Raw genomic sequence first — 21,191 nt, 5'->3', positions numbered from 1 at the left:
GCGGCAACGCATGTTGGGCCGCGGGATAATTTCCGGCACTCGGATGCTCCATCGCCAGCACCCGTTGTGGGGCCCAAAGGTATGTATACGGTCGTCTTGGCCTGACCGTGCCAAATAAATGGGTTATGCGCATATATATATGAAATGGAAATAAGTTTTCAGTTTTCTAGATTTTGTAGTAGTTTTATTTCGTTGCATTTTATTGTTTCACCCCATCGAGGCTCGTTGTGTTTCATCCTAGTTCCATTCACCCATCTCGCTCGCACACACACGCGCACAATGTGGAAATGTTTGCGCTCCTTGCCTTCAGTTGTCACTTGATAACTGGTTCTCCTCTGTTTCCTTGTGATCTTCCTGGGGCTCGGCTTGGTCGCGCTGTCAGCGTCGACCGCTGAAAGGGCTGTACTTCGGGCGCTGCTGCTGGAGGGGCTTTGTTTGGCCCGGATTGGCGAAAGTTTCAAGCGACCACTTGGCCATTCTTGCTAATACTACACGCGGCAATCGCCCAACGGGTTTTTCTTCACTGGCTCCTTTTGACTTCTGCGTGAGTCGAACGCTTCTTCAGAACTCAGCTGAACTCCGCTTCCCGAAACTTCTCGCGGTTCAGCTTCACTTCTTTCAGGCCTTGGAGTTCTTGGTTGGTATCGGTTTCTGAGCTGCAGGACGCTTCTGCGAACTCGGGAGGTCTTCTCGCATGGCCTCGCGTTGTTGGTCCACCCGGTCCATTTCTTTCGCCCACGTTGTTAGCGGCTCCTTTTTCCCTTCTGTGGACGCGCCGATTCTTGGTGATGCGTCGATGGTAATTAGCGCTTGCATTTCGTTGTCATTTTGGTGTCTGCATCCACGGAAACGTCGATGGGAATTAGCGGTAGCATTCCGGCGCCTGCATCCAGGAGAGCGTCATGGAGTTTAGCGGGGGCCTTACCATGTCCACCCCTGCGTGTTCCTCAGCCTCGACTTAGGCTCGAGTGTCCCTCCTTCGTTGGCCTTGGTAGGTTTTTCCTTGCAGTTGGCACAGTGGGTGGCATAACCACGGTATGGTCCACGATCGACAGTGCGACTACATCGTCGCTGGGGTCAGTGGTCAGAGGTGCAACTGGCGGGCTGTCGGTGTTTCCGAGCAGACTGCTTCGGCCGGAGTCTCTAAACTCCGAGCTGCTTACCTTCCACGAAAGTGTGTCGTTCATGACAGCCGGCAGGGATTCATTGGGTTCTTCATCGCTATCATCCGATACGACGATCGTGTTCCGGCTGGCGTTGTCCTTTTCTCCTGGGTAATCGAGGATGACGCCGTCGGGGCTAAGACCCTCCAGCTCGACGATGGGACTGTCCGTCTTGACCCGCCATAGATGTGGGTGATCTCGTTTGTCGTACCAACTTGGCTAACTTTACGGCAAAGTTTTCCGCCGCCTTAGACAAGTGGTGTTGCTTTACGAATACGAGGGATCTAATGGCTGGTCTCCAAGCGCGTCGTCGGAGGTGGTATTGGTTCCTTTGGTCCACCAAAGCTAGTTTAGTGTTTTCCTGGACCACCCTGAACACGTCTCGAAGCATTTCCGCTTTCATGACGGGTGATCGGTGACCACCGCCCAGTCCCGGAGTGGCTTCATCATACAAGGCCCACGGAAATCGTGGCTCCCTGCCTTATACAACGAAGGCCGGACTGAATCCGGTGGAATCCGATACGCTGCTATTTATGGCCAGGTTCAGCTCGGGTAACAACTCGTTTCATGTCGTCTGCTTCTCCTCGATGTATTGGGCGACCATAGTTTAATGGTGCGATTGGCGCTTTCCGTGCGTGGATTTCGCGAGATGTTCTGATTTGGATCTTATTAAGGGGACCACCTCGACCCTCCTTGAAAAGGCGTCGAAAAATATCAGAAGCATTGTGTTTCCACTCTTAGAAGAAGAGGTCCACTAAAATCAACACAGATAGTGTCCGAGGGTTCACTTACCTGCCTGGTAAACATCCTACCCGCCGGATTTTTTTTGGCTTACCCCTAACCGTTGACAAATTGACTTTGTGAAGGTCAATTAATCACTGGACTTGTAAGTTCAAGCTATCTACTTGGTCAAATTCGGTTCTCCATCCCTGTAAGATCTACTCGTCACTTTCGACCTATTGCTCTCGATATTTATAAGTCGAACTTTGAGTTACATGATCCATTACGCGTTTTATGTTCGCAATATAACGAACTGTTTTTTATATTTTCAGGAATGCTATGTTTATTTAATTGTAACAATCATCCTAACTCACCTGTCCTTGCCTCTCACGAAAGAGTACCGGGCAGTAATACTTATGGGCAATTCGGGTATTGGCAGTTTCGGGTTTCGTCGGGTCGTGATCCAATATGTTGATATAACTGCTGGTTTTACACGTACTCTGAGAAAGCTTCTGGCTTGTCCTGGACGAATTTCACCATCCACTGGTACCACGTGCACGTTGGCCTATCCTGGATCATCTGGATCACCTCCAAAAGCTGTCGTGACAGTTAAAAGACTTCAAAGCGAGGTGTTCCGTTATCACATCGAAGCGATACACTGCCAGGTAACACTCCTTCTCTGTGGTGGAGTAATTCTCCTCGGCGGCTATGAGGAGCCTGAGGCAATTCCAAGACACCTTTGTAACTCCTTGCAAGTAGTTGACGGTCTCAGCTGACGTACGGCCGAAATCTTATCGGGGTCAGTGTGGATTCCTTCCCTAAGTAACCAGACTATGCTTAAAGGAACTACATTTCATTGCGTTGAAGGGAAGGTTCGCCGTCTGTAGCCGTCTGTAGCTGTCGAAATACTATGTTCCCAGTTTTATTTATTTAAATTCCTAGCACTACAAGTTAAACTTATATATTTATGTGCTAGTCACGTGTATTACAATACTTTTTAATCAGAAAAATTTAAATTAATCTTAAAACGAGGACGGAAGCTAACTTCGGCAAGCCGAAGTTTTAATACCCTTGCAGATTTTACGAATGAAAACTTAACTAGCATAGCAACATGAATTAATAAACAACAAAATATTTTATAATTGAAAAAAATAAAATTGTATCCCTATTGTTCCTATGGGAGCTATAAAATATAGACGTCCGATTGGCACGCGCTTTTACCCTGATCAAGGTATGCGTAAAAGAATAAGATTCATGTCAAAAGCTCTTACACTGAGCGAAATATCTTCATTTTGTGAAAGCTATATCCGATTGTTCCTATGAAAGCTATAGGATATAGACAAACTTGATCTGCGTACACATGTTTTAGGACGACTGTGAAAGTTTTAAGGCGCTAGCTTTTAAACTGAGCTCTCAAACGGTATTGAAACAGACATACAGACGGACACACGGACATGGCTATATCGACTCCCCTATTGATCCTGATCAAGAATATATATACTTTATGGGATCGGAAACGTCTCCTTCACTGCGTTACAAACTTCTGACCAAAATTATAATACCCTCTGCAAGGGTATAAAAACAGTTACAAAGAAAAGACACATAACAAATACTTCCTGCAAATGTTGCACGTACTCCTCGAGAGTTCGTCCATTGATAATGATATAGGCAAATGCATCGCCTGCTGAAAAGTTTCTGGTGCCGTGTGGAGACCAAAGGGCATAACTTAAAAATCAAAGCTTAATTAGGAAAATATTATTTAAAAATAAACCGTAAGATATAACAAAAAAATAAAAAAAACCGGTCCTTATATTTCAATTCTCTACCGAAAAAAAAAATTCGATTGATTCTGAGATTTAACCCAAATTGGCCTGTCACGTTTCACGTGGAATGACCCATAAAAAAGCAATAATACCAAAGAAAAGTAAAATATGGGTTGTCTTGTAGTTAAATGGCTAAAATAGCTAAAAATAGTGTAAAAGTTGTCGGAAGCTAAATCAGAAAATGGATTTGCCTAATAATGAGAATATCGAGAACGATATTATTTCCTTGCAAAATGTTAGTTTTTGTAATGGTAAATTGAGTATACGTACGTTAAAGATTGATTTGTTTTAGAAGTTAAAATAATACCTTTGGCTTACTTTTTTGTGTTTGTCCCAACTTCAGTACATATGTATGTATGTATTGGTCAATGAATTAGTCAAAGCAAAAGTGTCTACTCGCAAAAATACGTGTTTGTATGTATTATGTGTTCAAAATCATTTTAAGAAAATTGCCTTATTTCGAGGATTTAACAACATTAATTGTGTCTGTCATTTGATCCGCAATGTAATCGGGAAGGTTGCTAGCGAGGTCCCCGAGCTGCTTAACATTGTTAATCAATGCAGCAAAATAGTCAAATATTTTAAGAAATCGGGCCAAAATTCCAACCTAAAATCGTCCCTTAAAAGCTTTTGTCCAACGCGTTGGAATAATTCTATTCTATTCTATTCTATCTTTTTAAGTCAATTGAAGCTATTTGGCTAGAACTAACTAACATATTAATTGAAAAGAATGAAATGTCTTAAATTTAAATTTAAGTGATTTAACGGCACAAATCTTCTTGCTCTATTTGAAACATTTTCCAAAAAATTGGAGGGTAAAACTGATATATATCGAACTATCAAGTTATGTGTCATCGTTATTATACCCGTTACTCGTAGAGTAAAAGGGTATATTAGATTCATGCAAAAGTATGTAACAGGTAGAAGGAAGCGTTTCCGACCCTATAAACTATATATATTCTTGATCAGGATCACTAGCCGAGTCGATCTAGCCATGTCCGTCTGTCCGTCTGTATGAACGCTGAGATCTCGGAATCTACAAAAGCTAGAAGGTTGAGATTTTCCACGCATATTCTTGGGCTTTCTACGCAGCGCAAGTTTATTTAAGCCGAGTGCCACGTCCCCTCTAACGCCCACAATCGCCCACTAACGATTTTAAAATGTGTCTGGCGCCCACACCTTTAAAGATTTCCGAGAAGTATAAATGCAATTTTGTTGTGCGTATTTATAGCTATCGAAATGTAGAAGACATTTTTCAAATCGGACCATTCATTAAAAAGTTATACGCAATCACAATTTCTATATCTATCTCCCTCGCACTCCCTTTAGCTGAGTTACAATTATTAGTCGGGACACCAACCCAAGTACAGCGTTCGCACTCCCTTTAGCTGAGTGACGGGTATTAGATAGTCGGGACACGAACCTGACTATAGCGTTCTCTCTTGTTCGATATCTAACGGCCCTCTCTATTGTCGATAAGATCAGGGGCTGTTTCTTGAGCCATTAATTTCAATCGAATTATAACTAATAAACTTAAGGAATGTGAACATAACTCTTCACCTTGCGTTCTCTGTTATTTTGGGATTTTAGTGAGTGCCTACTTGTGCACCACAAACTCCGTTGAGTTACAACAATTGGCGACGAGAAAAAAAATGGACGCAGCTATGCTGGAAGCTATTTTAAAGAAACAACAAGATTTCCTAGTACATATTTTGGGTGCAAACCGAACTTGGATGACATAGCAAAGCAACCAACAAATGGAAAGACTCTCACAATTAAAGGAGGAACACCAACAAAATAGCAGTTCAACCATAGCCTCGCAAAGTCACCATGTGCCGGCATTCGCGCCGCTTATTAAAGGGAAAAATAATTGCGAACTCTACATTGCACAAATGCAACAACATTTCGCAGCATATGACGTCAGCAGCAACGATCATAAGAAGGCATTTCTTTTATCGTGGATTGGTCAATATATTTTTGAGCTATTAACAAAACTTTACGGCAGTGAAGACATACAAAGCAAACAATTTGACGAGCTAATTGCAAAGCTCTCCGCGCATTTCAAATCGCATTCAGATACGAATTGTTTTCTTTTAAAATGAAACAAAATCAATTATATGCAGAATGGATCGCTGAATTTCGTGGTATAGCTCGCAACTCTAAATATGTTTGCAGCAAATCAACGTGCAATACGGAATTCGCAGAAGACCTTATTCGTGACATCACAATACGCCATACGCCATACGTGACATGTGACAATACGCCACACGAAGACGTACGCACCGCAGCGTTACAAAAGGTCAAACCGACTTTAGCAGACATCGTTTTAATAGCAGAAAGCTTTGAAACAACGCCAGTGCTCAAGAAAAAAATGTCAGCGGAGAAAAATGCCACAAACGAAGTATTTCAACTAAAACGCAACTTTAATAAGTATAACAAGTATCGAAAAACAGACGGCATTGACTCATCAAGTAGCGAGCTCCAGTCCTGTTCTGGATGTGGATCGCATCATCCACGTAAAAAGTGTAAATTCCGCAAAGCGCAGTGCAAACGTGTGGGCCATATCGCACCGGTATGTAAAGCGAACACAATGTCAGATTCCAGAATCAAGGTCTCCGAAAGTAAGCCTACTTCTCTCTTTGGAGCTGCAAAGAACAATTAACAGCATTTCACAAAAGAAAATCGGTCACAAATATTTTGCCGAAGTTCGTTTGAACAACGCAGTAGTCCGATTCGAATTAGATTCTGGTGCCACTTGCAGCGTGATTGGAAAATAGACATACGCAAAATTGGGAAAGCGCATTCTGGAGCCAATGGACGAAGAAAGCCTTGTTTGCTTTGTGTTCGCTTTACATACCGGTGCGATATGGCCCACACGTTTGCACTGCGCTTTGCGGAATTTACACTTTTTACGTGGATGATGCGATCCACATCCAGAACAGGACTGGAGCTCGCTACTTGATGAGTCAATGCCGTCTGTTTTTCGATACTTGTTATACTTATTAAAGTTGCGTTTTAGTTGAAATACTTCGTTTGTGGCATTTTTCTCCGCTGACATTTTTTTCTTGAGCACTGGCGTTGTTTCAAAGCTTTCTGCTATTAAAACGATGTCTGCTAAAGTCGGGTTGACCTTTTGTAACGGTGCGATGCGTACGTCTTCGTGTGGCGTATTGTCACATGTCACGTATGGCGTATGGCGTATTGTGATGTCACGAATGAGGTCTTCTGCGAATTCCCTATTGCACGTTGATTTGCTGCAAACATATTTAGAGTTGCGAGCTATACCACGAAATTCAGCGATCCATTCTGCATATAATTGATTTTGTTTCATTTTAAAAGAAAACAATTCGTATCTGAATGCGAGTACGTGTATGCCTGATTTGAAATGCACGGAGAGCTTTGCAATTAGCTCGTCAAAGAAATGCCTTCTTATGATCGTTGCTGCTGACGTCATATGCTGCAAAATGTTGTTGCATTTGTGCAATGTAGAGTTCGCAATTATTTTTCCCTTTAATAAACGGCGCGAATGCCGGCACATAGTGACTTTGCGAGGCTATGGTTGAACTGCTATTTTGTTGGTGTTCCTCCTCTAATTGTGAGAGTCTCTCCATTTGTTGGTTGCTTTGCTATGTCATCCAAGTTCGGTTTGCACCCAAAATATGTACTAGGAAATCTTGTTGTTTCTTTAAAATAGCTTCCAGCGTTGCTGCGTCCATTTTTTTTTTCTCGTCGCCAATTGTTGTAACTCAACGGAGTTGGTGGTGCACAAGTAGGTACTCATTAAAGTCCGAAAATAACAGAGAACGCAAGATGAAGAGTTATGTTCACATTCCTTAAGTTTATTAGTTATAATTCGTTTGAAATTAGTTGAAATTGACTTGAAAAGATAGAATATTTTATTCCAACGGGTTGGACAAAAGCTTTTAAGGGGCTGTCCATATATTACGTAATCACGTTTTTGGTGATTTTTGACCCCCTCCCCCCCTGGTGATCAAACGTAATCATTCAATAAACAACCCCCCCCCCCCAATGATTACGTAATCCCCAGAATAAAATTTTTTTTGTTTTAATCTGTGGATTCAAACGGAGATGCAACCCAATCTATAATATTGTTTATAAATGAAGTTTGGTATGACACATTCGGTTCGTCTACGCTGATATTATCCCCAACATACTCTTCGTCAAGCCATTCCAGGTCTTCGCGGCCTTCGTGTGATTGAACCACTAAACATTCTTTTTTTCGCCGCCCAGCCACTACAAAAATTTTTTCTCTGCTTTCCTATTTAAGTTTGTAGCAGGGACCGTAACTGTTATAAGTTTTATTTTAAAAATCACACTTTAACCGTTATTTTCTGATTTGTAAAGTAAAACTCAAGGAATAACTGTTATTTTTTGAGTTTTATAATAAAAGTTGGCAAATAACAGTTATTCGTAGTGATCAAAAATAAAACTCAAACTTGATTTATGGCGATTTTGTGGGTAAAATAAATTTAAAAAAAATATAGGTATAAAATATGCACGGTTGCCTTTTTTAACAAATTTTTAGTAAGTTATATAAAACACGGGAATCATGTTTTTTTTAATTATTTCATTTTTTCAAAAATGTCAAGGGAATAACTGTTATTCATAAAAATCAAAAAATAACAGTTATTTTTTGAGTTTTATTATAAAAATCAAAAAATAAAAATCATTACGGATTTGTAAACTACAATGCGTGATTTTTTTGTATGAAAAATTTACAATAACATTAATTTTTGGTCCCTGGTTTGTAGATATAATTAAAGGAAAAAAGTTTTTAAATAAATTCTTTAAATAACAAAATTAATATAAAATGATTACGTAATCATTGTACAAGACCCCCCCCTCCCCCTGTAATCAAACATAATCATTTCAATGACCCCCTCCCCCCCCTAGGTGATTACGTAATATATGGACAGCCCCTAACAGGGAGAAGGAGGCGTTTCCGACCCCATAAAGTATATATATTCTTGATCAGGGTCACTAGCCGAGTCGATATAGCCATGTCCGTCTGTTTCATTTTTCAAATTGGACCATTCATTAAAAAGTTATACGCAATCAAAAAATTATATACCTATCTCCCTCGCACTCGCTTTAGCCGAGTTACGGGTATTAGATAGTCGGGACAACAACCCGACTATAGCGTTCTTTCTTGTGTTTTTTTTTAAGTTTAAAATCTTAAATTTCGGACGTCTTTCGAATGTCTTCCTAAATCCCGGCTCATATCCACCGAATCGGGCCAGTTTTCGTTTCATTTTAAAGTCAATAGATTAGAGCTTAGCTTTGCTATACAGATCATTATGATTGGATAAGTGATGGTAGCCCAGCAGCTCGACAAAGATGAAAAATGTGTTTTTTGGTCGACTGTAAGTCGGCGGTATATATCGTAAGAATTCGAAATAAGTCATTTTAAAAATTATAATGGTTACAAACTGTTTACATCCTACCAAATAAAACAAGCCGTATATGGCCCAAATCCATGGAAAATTGGATTTATGGTGGATTTTTATACCCTTGCAGAGGGTATTATGATTTCAGTCAGAAGTTTGCAACGCAGTGAAGGAGACGTTTCCGACCCCATAAAGTATATATATTCTTGATCAGCATCACAAGACGAGTCGATCTAGCCATGTCCGTCTGTCCGTCTGTCCGTCCGTCTGTCCGTCTGTCCGTCTGTCCGTCTGTCCGTCTGTCTGTTTCTACGCAAACTAGTCTCTCAGTTTTTGAGCTATCGGGACGAAACTTTCGCAAAAGTCTTCTTTCTATTGCAGGTAGTATATATGTCGGAGCCGACCGGATCGGACAACTATATCTTATAGCTCCCATAGGAAGGATCGGAAAAAAAAAGCTTTAAAAAATTCTAGCTTCGGTGTTTTTTGAAATATTACCTTCTACTTTTGGGGATGTTATTTTTTAAATATTTCTGAGTTTCGAATTAATTATTTAAAAAATCGGACTACTATATCATATAGCTGCCATAGGAACGATCGGAAAATTAATGGAAAAGTAATAGGAAATAAATTCAAGCTTCTTTGGTTTTTATTGTATTATCTTCTACTCTAGGATATGACTCTTTTTAAATATTTCCGAATTTCAATTTTAATTTAATCAAAATCGGACGACTATATCATATAGCTGCCATAGGAACGATCGGAAAATTAATGGAAAAGTAATAGGAAATAAATTCTAGCTTCTTTGGTTTTTATTGTATTATCTTCTACTCTAGCATATGACTCTTTTTAAATATTTCCGAATTTCAATTTTAATTTGATCAAAATCGGACGACTATATCATATAGCTGCCATAGGAACGATCGGAAAATTAATGAGAAATATTTGAAAATTAAACATTTTTGCGATTTGTTAATTAATAGGAATGATCTGCAAGGGTATATAAGCTTCGGCTGGCCGAAGCTAGCTTCATTTCTTGTTTAAGATCGGATTTTTCAACTTTTGTTATACCCTTGTAGAGGGTATTATAATTTCAGTCAGATGTTTGCAACGCAGTGAAGGAGACGTTTCCGACCACATAAAGTATATATATTCTTGATCAGCACCAATAGCCGAGTCTATCTAGCCGTGTCCGTCTGTCTGTCTGTCCGTCTGTCCGTCTGTCCGTTTCTATGCGAACTAGTCTCTCAGTTTTAAAGCTATCGCGATGAAACTTTCCCGAAAGTCTTCTTTCTATTGCAGGTAGTACATATGTCGGAACGAGCCGGATCGGACCACTATTTCTTAAGGCTTCCATAGGAATATTCAAACAAATATAAGAAAATTCATTGTAACTTCGGAAGTAGGAAGTAGGCGTTTTAATTCTTGACTACTTAAAAAAAAAATTTTAACAGAAACGCTGAATCTGGTATCCCTGGAACTGCACCGAGTGAGCATTACTTTATCTGCAAGGGTAAATAAGCTTCGGCTGGCCGAAGGTAGCTTCCTTTCTTGTTTTTGACTATGTTTTCTGAAATTTTTTTCTGCCTTAAAAAAAATCCCAAAATTATTCTAAGTATGGGGTTTGAAAGATAAAGAGTGTATCTTGTAACATCGAATCAAACCATGCATCCATTTGCCTCTGAGAGCTCCGCAAAGTTAGCCAATTTCAGCATTTTTCGAACTTTGAGGTCGTTTTGCTAAGAATCCTTGCGTCGGGGAACTTTCTGCAAAACGCAGTTTAACTTGGGAATTCGTAACGAATCCAAAAATGTAGCATCCATCGAGGTAAATTTTTGATGCTGCATAGTGTAATTATTAACAAGAAAGAACTCTATAGTCGGGTTGTTGTCCCGACTATCTAATACCCGTCACTCGGCTAAAGGGAGTGCGAGGGAGATGGATATATACCATTTTTTTGATTGCGTATAACTTTTTATTGTCTTCTACGTTTCGATAGGTATAAGTATACACAACAAAATTGCATATATACTTCTCGGAAATCTTTAAAGGCGTGGGCGCTAGAAACGTTTTAAAATTGTTAGTGGGCGATTGTGGGCGTTAGAGGGGGCGTGGCGTTCGGCTGAAGTAAACTTGCGCTGCGTAGGAAGCCCGAGAATATGTGTGGAAAACCTCAACCTTCTAGCTTTTGTAGTTTCCGATATCTCAGCGTTCATACGGACGGACAGACTGACGGACAGACGGACGGACAGACGGACAGACGAACATGGTTATATCGACTCGGCTAGTGACCCTGATCAAGAATATATATACTTTATAGGGTCGGAAACGCATCCTTCTCCCTGTTACATACTTTAAAAATAAAATATACCCTTTTACTCTACGAATAACGGGTATAAAAATTATAATACATATAATATCGGTTTATGTTTTCATACTCTTTACAGGAAATGCTAAAACAATAAGAAACGATAACAGTTCCAGATTTGGAAAATTTATGCAAGTTTGCTTTGACGACTACAACTGTATAAAAGGATGCGTTATTCAAGATTACCTGCTTGAACAGTCCCGGATAACATTTCAAAGTGAAGGGGAACGAAACTATCATATAATGTATCAACTTGTGGCACAGGGGCAGAAAAATATTAGCATAGCAAAAGCCTTTCAATTAAGACCACCTGAATTTTATAAATATTTAAATACAACGAATACTGAACAAATCAATATGAACTTAGAGTCCATGAAGTTCGATGCCGTTACCATGGCTTTTACTGTTTTACAAATTCCACAATTTGTCATAGATGGCGTTTTTAAGGTATTAAGTGCTATATTATGGTTAGGTAATATAGAATTCATGGACATTGATGGAGAAGGCTGCGACTTTTCAAACTCAGACCAGGAAGCAATCACCAATATATCTTACCTTTTGGGTCTGAAGCGCTGTGAATTTCAAAAAGTTTTATTAATTCGCCAAATAAATGTTCGAGGAAATATTACTGAAATCCCTTTAAAAATAAAAGAGGTAAGTAAAATTAAAAAAAAATAACACCGGAACACAGCCAACAATTTTAACCAATTTTCATGACAATGGATGCTCGCTCCTGCGTAAAAGTCCCACACAAACTTATGTTCCATCACCTACAGGTTTCTCGATTTAACGTCGCTCGTGATCGGTTCTATTTCACTTGGGCTCTGTGATTTTCAAAGATGATTTTCAGTTTTTGTGTATAATCAATTTTTTAACCAAGTTTAGCCTAACCGCCGTGTTTGTGTTTTAATTTGGTAGTTATACCCGTTACTCGCAGATTAAAAGAGTATATTGTATTCGTGCAAAAGTATGTAACAGGGAGAAGGAAGCATTTCCGACCCTATAAAGTTGTTACGTGAGCATATTACTGCCCGAGTCCTGAAAGGACTTGGGCCGAGGGAAAGACATTCGATGTTCAGGCACCAATTTTGCCATCATAGGCTCGCCGGATAGGGTGTGTTCTTGGTAAGTCCTTCTCCTCTCCAACATAACGAGAATAAATATTAAAGATGCCTGAAAATTATTAAGGGCCGGTTTCTCGAGTGCCGGCTAACATTTCTCGAACAGATAAAGTCCCTGCTAAGGCATTTTGGCTTTCTCGAGCATAAATGTGAGAGCTAACTTTGACAGGGATTCGGAGTCCCTGTTAAGCGTTTTCGACTCGATAGAATGACAGCTGATTTCCCAAAGCCAACTATGAAGAAGAAACAAAATCACAGCTGACTTTTCCTTTAAATTATACCCAAACAGCTGATGAAATAATCGAAGCATGCCATTTTTTTGCGCTTCACAGCACAATTCTGTGCGTTAACAGCACTCTGTAATTGTTTCTCGTTCAGATAAATTAAAGCACTCGAGAAAGCGGATTTGATTTTACGAACAGTTTATCTGGTATTTAAGTTTTTCGAACAGATAGCTATCAGGGACTTTGACAGGGACTCGAGAAACCGGCCCTAAAAGTCGTAAAGTCCGTCGGTCATCAGTCTACATTTCCCCAAAAGCCACATTCCCTCCCCTTCACACATTCGTGTCGCGGACCGCGCAATACGATCCCCTATTGTCAAGGTTGTCCGTCAAAAGTTATGTCATTATTCTTCACCTCTTCATCGCGTCAGCAACTCCCTTCTGAAAACTTAGCACTTCATGATTTTAAGTTCGTTTTCACATTATAAATTTATTGAATAAAATATTGGCTAGTGCCATTTATGGGTAATATTATTATTGGAAAAACAAATAAAGTTAATTGTAAATGACCAACAAAGTTTGTTATGGGAGAGTATCGAATTTACCACACGTACAAGGTGCACACGTCAACAAATTGCTGACTATTCACGACTGCAAACACCGCTCTGAGGGCTCTTGTGATTGTTTATACAAACACAAGGCTGATACTCGCCGCTTAAAAGTCAAATTTTAATTATAACACAGGTCAACAAAATGGACTTTGTTAAAAGGTGCAGGCCTATTGGCAGTAAAATACGTTAATATAGACGTATATAAGCATATCTGCATACTTAGTTTTTGCGTTTAACGGGTGGTATTTGGGTAATCGGGGTTTAAAAAAAATAGCAACATTTAATTTTTTGATTTATGATATCTTCGGGGGTCTGTGCTCAATTATAATAAAACCTATGCCAAAAAATTGCTTAGATGCCCTTCTACATAATTGCATTTAAGGTTGCATCATAATTTGAGTCAATCAAAGCCTATGAGCCATTGAAGTAATTTGTTCACCTCTATTCCCAACCAACTTGATGCGGTGTACAGGCTTAACAAAATACAAGGAAAAATATGTGCCCTAAAATATTTGACAGGCATCTAGAGGTGTCTTTTCCCGAATATTTGAGATAAATACCACTATTGTACTTCGAAGGATGGAATTTATAGAATTTTTTCCGTAAGAACGTGAAAAGTAAGAAGTGTTTATACCCGTTACTCGTAGAGTAAAAGGGTATATTAGATTCGTGCAAAAGTATGTAACAGGTAGAAGGAAGCGTTTCTGACCCTATAAACTATATATATTCTTGATCAGGATCTCTAGCCGAGTCGATCTAGCCATGTCCGTCTGTCTGTCTGTATGAACGCTGAGATCTAGGAGACTATAAAAGCTAGAAGATTGACATTTTGCATGCAGATTCTAGGAGTTCCTACGCAGCGCAAGTTTGTTTCAAAAGGGTGCCACGCCCCCTCTAACGCCCACAATCGCGTATATACGATTTTAAAAATTTCAATATTTCGGAAAAGTAAAAATGCAGTTTTATTGTGTTTATCAATACCTAACGAAATGTAGAAGAAATTTTTTAAATCGGACCAAAAACTTACGGCGGATCAAAGTTTTATCTTCATCTCCTTCGCACTCCCTTTAGCTGAGTAACGGGTATCTGATAGTCGGGGCACCCGACTATAGCGTTCTCTCCTATTTTAAATCCCATTTTACATAAATACCTGACACATTCATAAAAATGTGCCTTTCAATTTGGTTAGCAGTAGGCGCCAAACATAGAAAAATTATATTTTTAAAGGGTTAATATGCCTAAAAAAATCCCCCCCACAATTTTAAGGCTACGCTACTGTTATCTTTAAAAACCCTACTGTGTGAAATCACGACAAACTCGTTACGTAAAAGTGACTTAAAAATACTTTTTATACCCTTGCACAGGGTATTATAATTTCAGTCAGATGTTTGCAACGCAGTGAAGGAGACGTTTCCGACCACATAAAGTATATATATTCTTGATCAGCATCAATAGCCGAGTCCATCTAGCCATGTCCGTCTGTCCGTTTCTATGCGAACTAGTCAGTTTTAAAGCTATCGCGATGAAACTTTCCCAAAAGTCTTCTTTCTATTGCAGGTAGTACATATGTCGGAACGAGCCGGATCGGACCACTATATCTTAAGGCTCCCATAGGAATAATCAAAAAAATAATAGAAAAACTATTGTAACTTTGAAGAAAGTAGGCGTTTTGATTTTTGACAATGTAAAAACAACATTTTAAGTAGGCATACCTGCAAGGGTATATAAACTTCGGCTGGCCGAAGTTAACTTCCTTCCTTGTTACTTTTTACGTTCTTTTGGAAAAAATTCTATAAATTCCATCCTTTCAAGTACAATAGTGGTATTTATCTCAAAAATTGGGAAAAATTCGCCTCTAGATGCCTGTCAAATATTTTAGGGCACATATTTTTCCTTGTATTTTTTTTTTCCTGTTCACCGCATTGGGAATAGAGGTGAACAAATTACTTCAATGGCTCATAGGCTTTGATTGACTCAAATTATGATGCAACCTTAAATGCAATTATGTAGAAGGGCATCTAAGCAATTTTTTGGCATAGGTTTTATTATAATTGAGCACAGATCCTCAAAGATATCTTAAATCAAAAAATTAAATGTTGCTACATTTTTCCTGTTCCTGTTCGCGGTTTTTAAAGAATCCATTTAAATCAAACCCACCATAACAAAAATATTTTTTTAAAGACCGTGAATTCTTGGGGACAGGAGTATATATGTATGTGGATTATATGCAGATTAACTAAAGACATATTCTATATTGATTGTAATAAATGGTGAATTCGTTGCTTTCATTTTTGATTATTTTATGCAAAACTAGGCAGGAGAACAGGTGCATTTCGGCTACGCTATTTATTCCTATCATTAAGATTTTGTTGTACTATATACATAAGGGGCTGTCCATATATTACGTAATCACGTTTTTGGTGATTTTTGACCCCCTCCCCCCCCCTGGTGATCAAACGTAATCATTCAATAAACAACCCCCCCCCCCCCAATGATTACGTAATCCCCAGAATAAAATTTTGTTTGTTTTAATCTGTGGATTCAAACGGAGATGCAACCCAATCTTTAATATTGTTTATAAATGAAGTTTGGTATGACACATTCGGTTCGTCTACGCTGATATTATCCCCAACATACTCTTCGTCAAGCCATTCCAGGTCTTCGCGTCCTTCGTGTGATTGAACCACTAAACATTCTTTTTTTCGCCGCACAGCCACTACAAAAATTTTTTCTCTGCTTTCCTATTTAAGTTTGTAGCAGGGACCGTAACTGTTATAAGTTTTATTTTAAAAATCACACTTTAACAGTTATTTTCTGATTTGTAAAGTAAAACTCAAGGAATAACTGTTATTTTTTGAGTAGAATAAATTTAAAAAAAATATAGGTATAAAATATGCACGGTTGCCTTTTTTAACAAATTTTTAGTAAGTTATATAAAACACGGGAATCATGTTTTTTTTTAATTATTTCATTTTTTCAAAAATGTCAAGGGAATAACTGTTATTCATAAAAATCAAAAAATAACAGTTATTTTTTGAGTTTTATTATAAAAATCAAAAAATAAAAATCATTACGGATTTGTAAACTACAATGCGTGATTTTTTTGTATGAAAAATTTACAATAACACTTATTTTTGGTCCCTGGTTTGTAGATATAATTAAAGGAAAAAAGTTTTTAAATAAATTCTTTAAATAAAGAAATTAATATAAAATGATTACGTAATCATTGTACAAGACCCCCCCCTCCCCATGTAATCAAACATAATCACTTCAATGACCCCCTCCCCCCCCTAGGTGATTACGTAATATATGGACAGCCCCTAACTGAATGGTGACGTCATATTACAAAGACTTCTATGGTAACTCAATGATGTTGATTCAGGATTTATGAGAATATACATTCAACTATTAAATAAAAGAATATTTTTAAAAAAGGCTAAGGAATATCCTAAAATTTTAAAGTAACTAAGATCAACCCATTATCCAAATTTGATAGCTTTGACTTGAATTGTTCGCGAGATATATGGCAAAGACTTTTATTTACGGAGTGTCAGAATAAAAAGACTTTTATTTACAGAGTGTCAAAATAAAAGTTTTTGGGAGACATTTATTTTTGATTTTTATTAGTAACAATCAGATATAACTGTTATTGTATGACTAAAAAAATAAAAGTTTAAAGTAACTGTTATATTTAAGCGATAATGTAAAAATTAAAAAATAATAATTATTATTAATTTTTTTTTTAACGTAGGGGAGAAGATGGACCTAATGGAGTAAAAGTTTGGTAAGACAAAGCAGCTATAAATAAAGAGCCATTGGAATGAGACTGGTATCACCAGAAAGGCTGTTCTTTTGGCTATAACTTTTTTTTGAAGACAATGGCAAAGCCTTTTTTTGCAAAATGTCAATATACTTTTTAAGCAGGTCTAGCTCCAATACTGGGGTAATAACAGTACGAAACTTACTTTCGCTGTTAAGGGTATAGGGTGAAAAAGATAATTTTCAAAAAATTTTATTGGACTTTTTGGACACTAGTCCTTTGATTTTTTTTTCTAACCTTTCTTTTGCTATTAAAAATGCGGTTATAGCTCTTTTACGCGAAGGTCCATATTTTTGAAAATTTGTTTATTTTTCTTCCTCGATTTTTAGAATTCCATTGTTCCTAAAAAATTTCGCGCTGTCAAATTTTTGTTTTGCCGCCCGTAACCGCTAATTAGGTCATTTTGCTTAGGTTGACTGCAATCTAGCTCATCAAACTCTCGCATACAAATTCGACCATGAGCAATAGTTCTACCAACCTCCAGAAGTCAGAAGAAATAAAATAAAGCCCTATTGTACACAGATGAATTTGAGCCCCTAAAGTGGTGGAACGCCAATAAAAATCAGTTTTCTGTTCTCTTCAAGACAAGCTGCCAAATTTTGGGGACTCCAGCCAGCAGTCCTAATGTTTTTAAATAGACATTTTAAATAAACATTTTAATTTTATTTACAACAAGAAAGGAAGTTAACTTCGGCCAGCTGAAGTTTATATACCCTTGCAGATATGCCTACTTAAAATGTTGTTTTTACGTTGTCAAAAATTAAAACGCCTACTTTCTACAAAGTTACAATGGTTTTTCTATTATTTTTTTGATAATTCCTATGGGAGCCATAAGATATAGTGGTCCGATCCGGCTCGTTCCGACATATGTACTACCTGCAATGGAAAGAAGATTTTTGGGAAAGTTTTATCGCTATAGCTTTAAAACTGAGGGACTAGTTCGCATAGAAACGGACAGACGGACAGACGGACATGGCTAGATGGACTCGGCTATTGGTGCTGATGAAGAATATATATACTTTATGTGGTCAGAAACGTCTCCTTCACCGCGTTGCAAACATCTGACTGAAATTATAATACCCTCTGCAAGGGTATAAAAAGAGAAAACGATTACACAGGTACACAGCCAAAAATTTCCACGAACCATTTCTAGTTTTCCATGATAATTGGGTGCTCCTGAGTAAAAGTCCCATACAAACTTATGTCCCATCACCTACAGGTTCCGCGGTATAGCTAAGAATACAAAAAACCGATGTTTGCCGTCATTTTGAATTACGTGGCCTATATAATTGGGCTAACCTTTATTATTTTCGGTAGTACCTACTCTCAATACATCACGACATTCCTTAAAAATAGTCCCCATTGTGAACCATTGAATAAGTCATGGCAACCTCTAGAACTAAGAAACTAAATACGTTCACTGAACATTATTGTGGACTTCTTTTAGGTCAACTGAGCTCAGCATCTTAAGTCCGGCTACATTGGCTGTAATACCGATGAGTCCAGCTGCGTCGGCCGTAGTACCGATCAGTTGAGCAGAACGTGGGCAGACTTGGCACGGGCATTCCCACCAGCAGAGTGTGGGCACGAGCAGCGGACTTCAAGGGAGCAACGCAGGACAACGCAGCAACGAGTCGCCCGGGACATCGACGAGCACCAGCATCCAGGGACCGTGCCGAGAACAAGCCATCAGGTACGATCGCAACAGCCAGGAGGGAAGGTTAGGGTGGAACGTTCGTCTTTCTCTGGGCGTTTGCTACAGGGACTGCTGGCGTAAACCGGCCGTAGTACCATTGCGTCAAAGGAAACTGAGTAGGCGTCTAGCGGGACCGGCCGGGACAGAGCAAGGGACAGGAGACTGCGGCTGGCAGGACGAAGGTCTTGCAAGCGTGGTGCCTGTTCACCCTAGTCTGAGAACGGTGACGCTTCCCTGAGCCCAACAACCCAACTCCACACCCTCGTCTACGGGTGGCAGCGAAATACCCGGCGCAACTGGGAGCACCTGCAGCGAGGAACCCCGGATCGGAGTTGCAGAGCATCGTCAGCACGGGTCACAATAATCATTGTAAAATCAGAGCCGTAAATAAACGCCTCCTTGAACTGAATTCTGAAATGTTTTACTATTAACCGGGCGGTCACGTTTATATAAATTTGGTGGGACGAACACACAAATCTACTGAGCTAGCCGCACGATCTCCGTAGCGAGCGAATCACAAAAATCAGTTCGTTACAAAATGTTCAGTAAGATTAAAGTTTCTCGTTATGTGTTTGATGGGAAAATTCCTGTATCGAAGGAGATACATACATTTGTCGACGATTCAGAAAATATGTATGCTGCCATATTGTTTGATCCCAAGCGTGGCTTGTAGATCAATATAAGTTTGTATACGAGGCCTCTTCCCGGAGGTCAGAAAGGAAGACCGCGGAGTTATAAGATGTGTTGATAACTGATTTATTGTGAGCTTGGTAGATGGTTATATACTACTTGGAGATGAGGAAGTTAAATGTAAAGAATAGTGGAATGGGTTGTATTCTGGAGTAGGCCAGTATGTTTTGACTATGGGAGCGGTTAGCGTAGTTGGATCGGCTGACACTGCAGAATGTGCTGACCGCTTGGCGGCTCAGTGAGACATCGAGTCAACCGTTGACATTGACTATGTAGAATATGCTGATCAGCACTTATTATCTGCCGTGGGTGCAACTGGACGCCTGGTACTGTTACCAATCTGTAGTACTGCTTGATTTGTTGGTCGTTGGTCATGTTGAGCAACATTAAGACCAAACATTCTCCCCCCCCATTGAGGGGTACCCTCAATTAAGGCGTGATGTCGGTCACCTTATGTAGCATTGTATGATGCCGTTGCTGGCAGACTCGACAGTTGACTGATGATTTACAGACTTCGACCTTATGAGCTGTAGACAAGCAATTTGTGCATCCTCCTACTTGAATAATAACTTGGCGCCGCGTTTTAGGATCCATCTCTTGAAAACGGATACAAGCCCTTATGTAATGTGGTCCTAGGTGACAAATCTCTCTTTTCGTTGTTGACTGATGAATTGCGGAGTGTCGTTGTAGGTTGTGCGTTTGGGGCTGTCCATATATTACGTAATCACGTTTTTGGTGATTTTTGACCCCCTCCCCCCCCTGGTGATCAAACGTAATCATTCAATAAACAACCCCCCCCCCCCCCAATGATTACGTAATCCCCAGAATAAAATTTTGTTTGTTTTAATCTGTGGATTCAAACGGGGATGCAACCCAATCTTTAATATTGTTTATAAATGAAGTTTGGTATGACACATTCGGTTCGTCTACGCTGATATTATCCCCAACATACTCTTCGTCAAGCCATTCCAGGTCTTCGCGTCCTTCGTGTGATTGAACCACTAAACATTCTTTTTTTCGCCGCCCAGCCACTACAAAAAATTTTTCTCTGCTTTCCTATTTAAGTTTGTAGCAGGGACCGTAACTGTTATAAGTTTTATTTTAAAAATCACACTTTAACAGTTATTTTCTGATTTGTAAAGTAAAACTCAAGGAATAACTGTTATTTTTTGAGTTTTATAATAAAAGTTGGCAAATAACAGTTATTCGTCGTGATCAAAAATAAAACTCAAACTTGATTTATGGCGATTTTGTGGGTAAAATAAATTTAAAAAAAATATAGGTATAAAATATGCACGGTTGCCTTTTTTAACAAATTTTTAGTAAGTTATATAAAACACGGGAATCATGTTTTTTTTTAATTATTTCATTTTTTCAAAAATGTCAAGGGAATAACTGTTATTCATAAAAATCAAAAAATAACAGTTATTTTTTGAGTTTTATTATAAAAATCAAAAAATAAAAATCATTACGGATTTGTAAACTACAATGCGTGATTTTTTTGTATGAAAAATTTACAATAACACTTATTTTTGGTCCCTGGTTTGT

The 21,191-nt window shown here is 38.8% G+C and overlaps 2 protein-coding genes across 13 annotated transcripts in view; one reads left to right on the top strand and one right to left on the bottom strand.

Moving 5' to 3' along the window:
* The window catches only part of Myo81F (Myosin 81F), a 1,428,838-nt gene that overhangs the window by 298,820 nt on the left and 1,108,827 nt on the right, over positions 1–21,191 (top strand). For all 12 annotated transcript variants that reach the window (XR_011419017.1, XM_070216714.1, XM_070216710.1 and 9 more), the window contains exon 6: positions 11,562–12,136. Coding sequence is in view for 11 of the 12 variants with exons in the window: in XM_070216714.1 (XP_070072815.1) it covers positions 11,562–12,136 (575 nt within the window). In the remaining variant the exon portion in view is untranslated. The remainder of the gene's footprint in view (positions 1–11,561; positions 12,137–21,191) is intronic.
* The window catches only part of LOC138913340 (uncharacterized), a 275,105-nt gene that overhangs the window by 18,791 nt on the left and 235,123 nt on the right, over positions 1–21,191 (bottom strand). The gene's annotated exons all lie outside the window — the stretch shown is intronic.

This window comes from Drosophila takahashii, chromosome 3R (genome assembly GCF_030179915.1).
Source record: "Drosophila takahashii strain IR98-3 E-12201 chromosome 3R, DtakHiC1v2, whole genome shotgun sequence".
Classification (NCBI taxonomy): Eukaryota; Metazoa; Arthropoda; class Insecta; order Diptera; family Drosophilidae; genus Drosophila; species Drosophila takahashii.
Note: the sequence above shows the minus strand (reverse complement) of the source record. Positions and strands in the feature narration are given on the sequence as shown.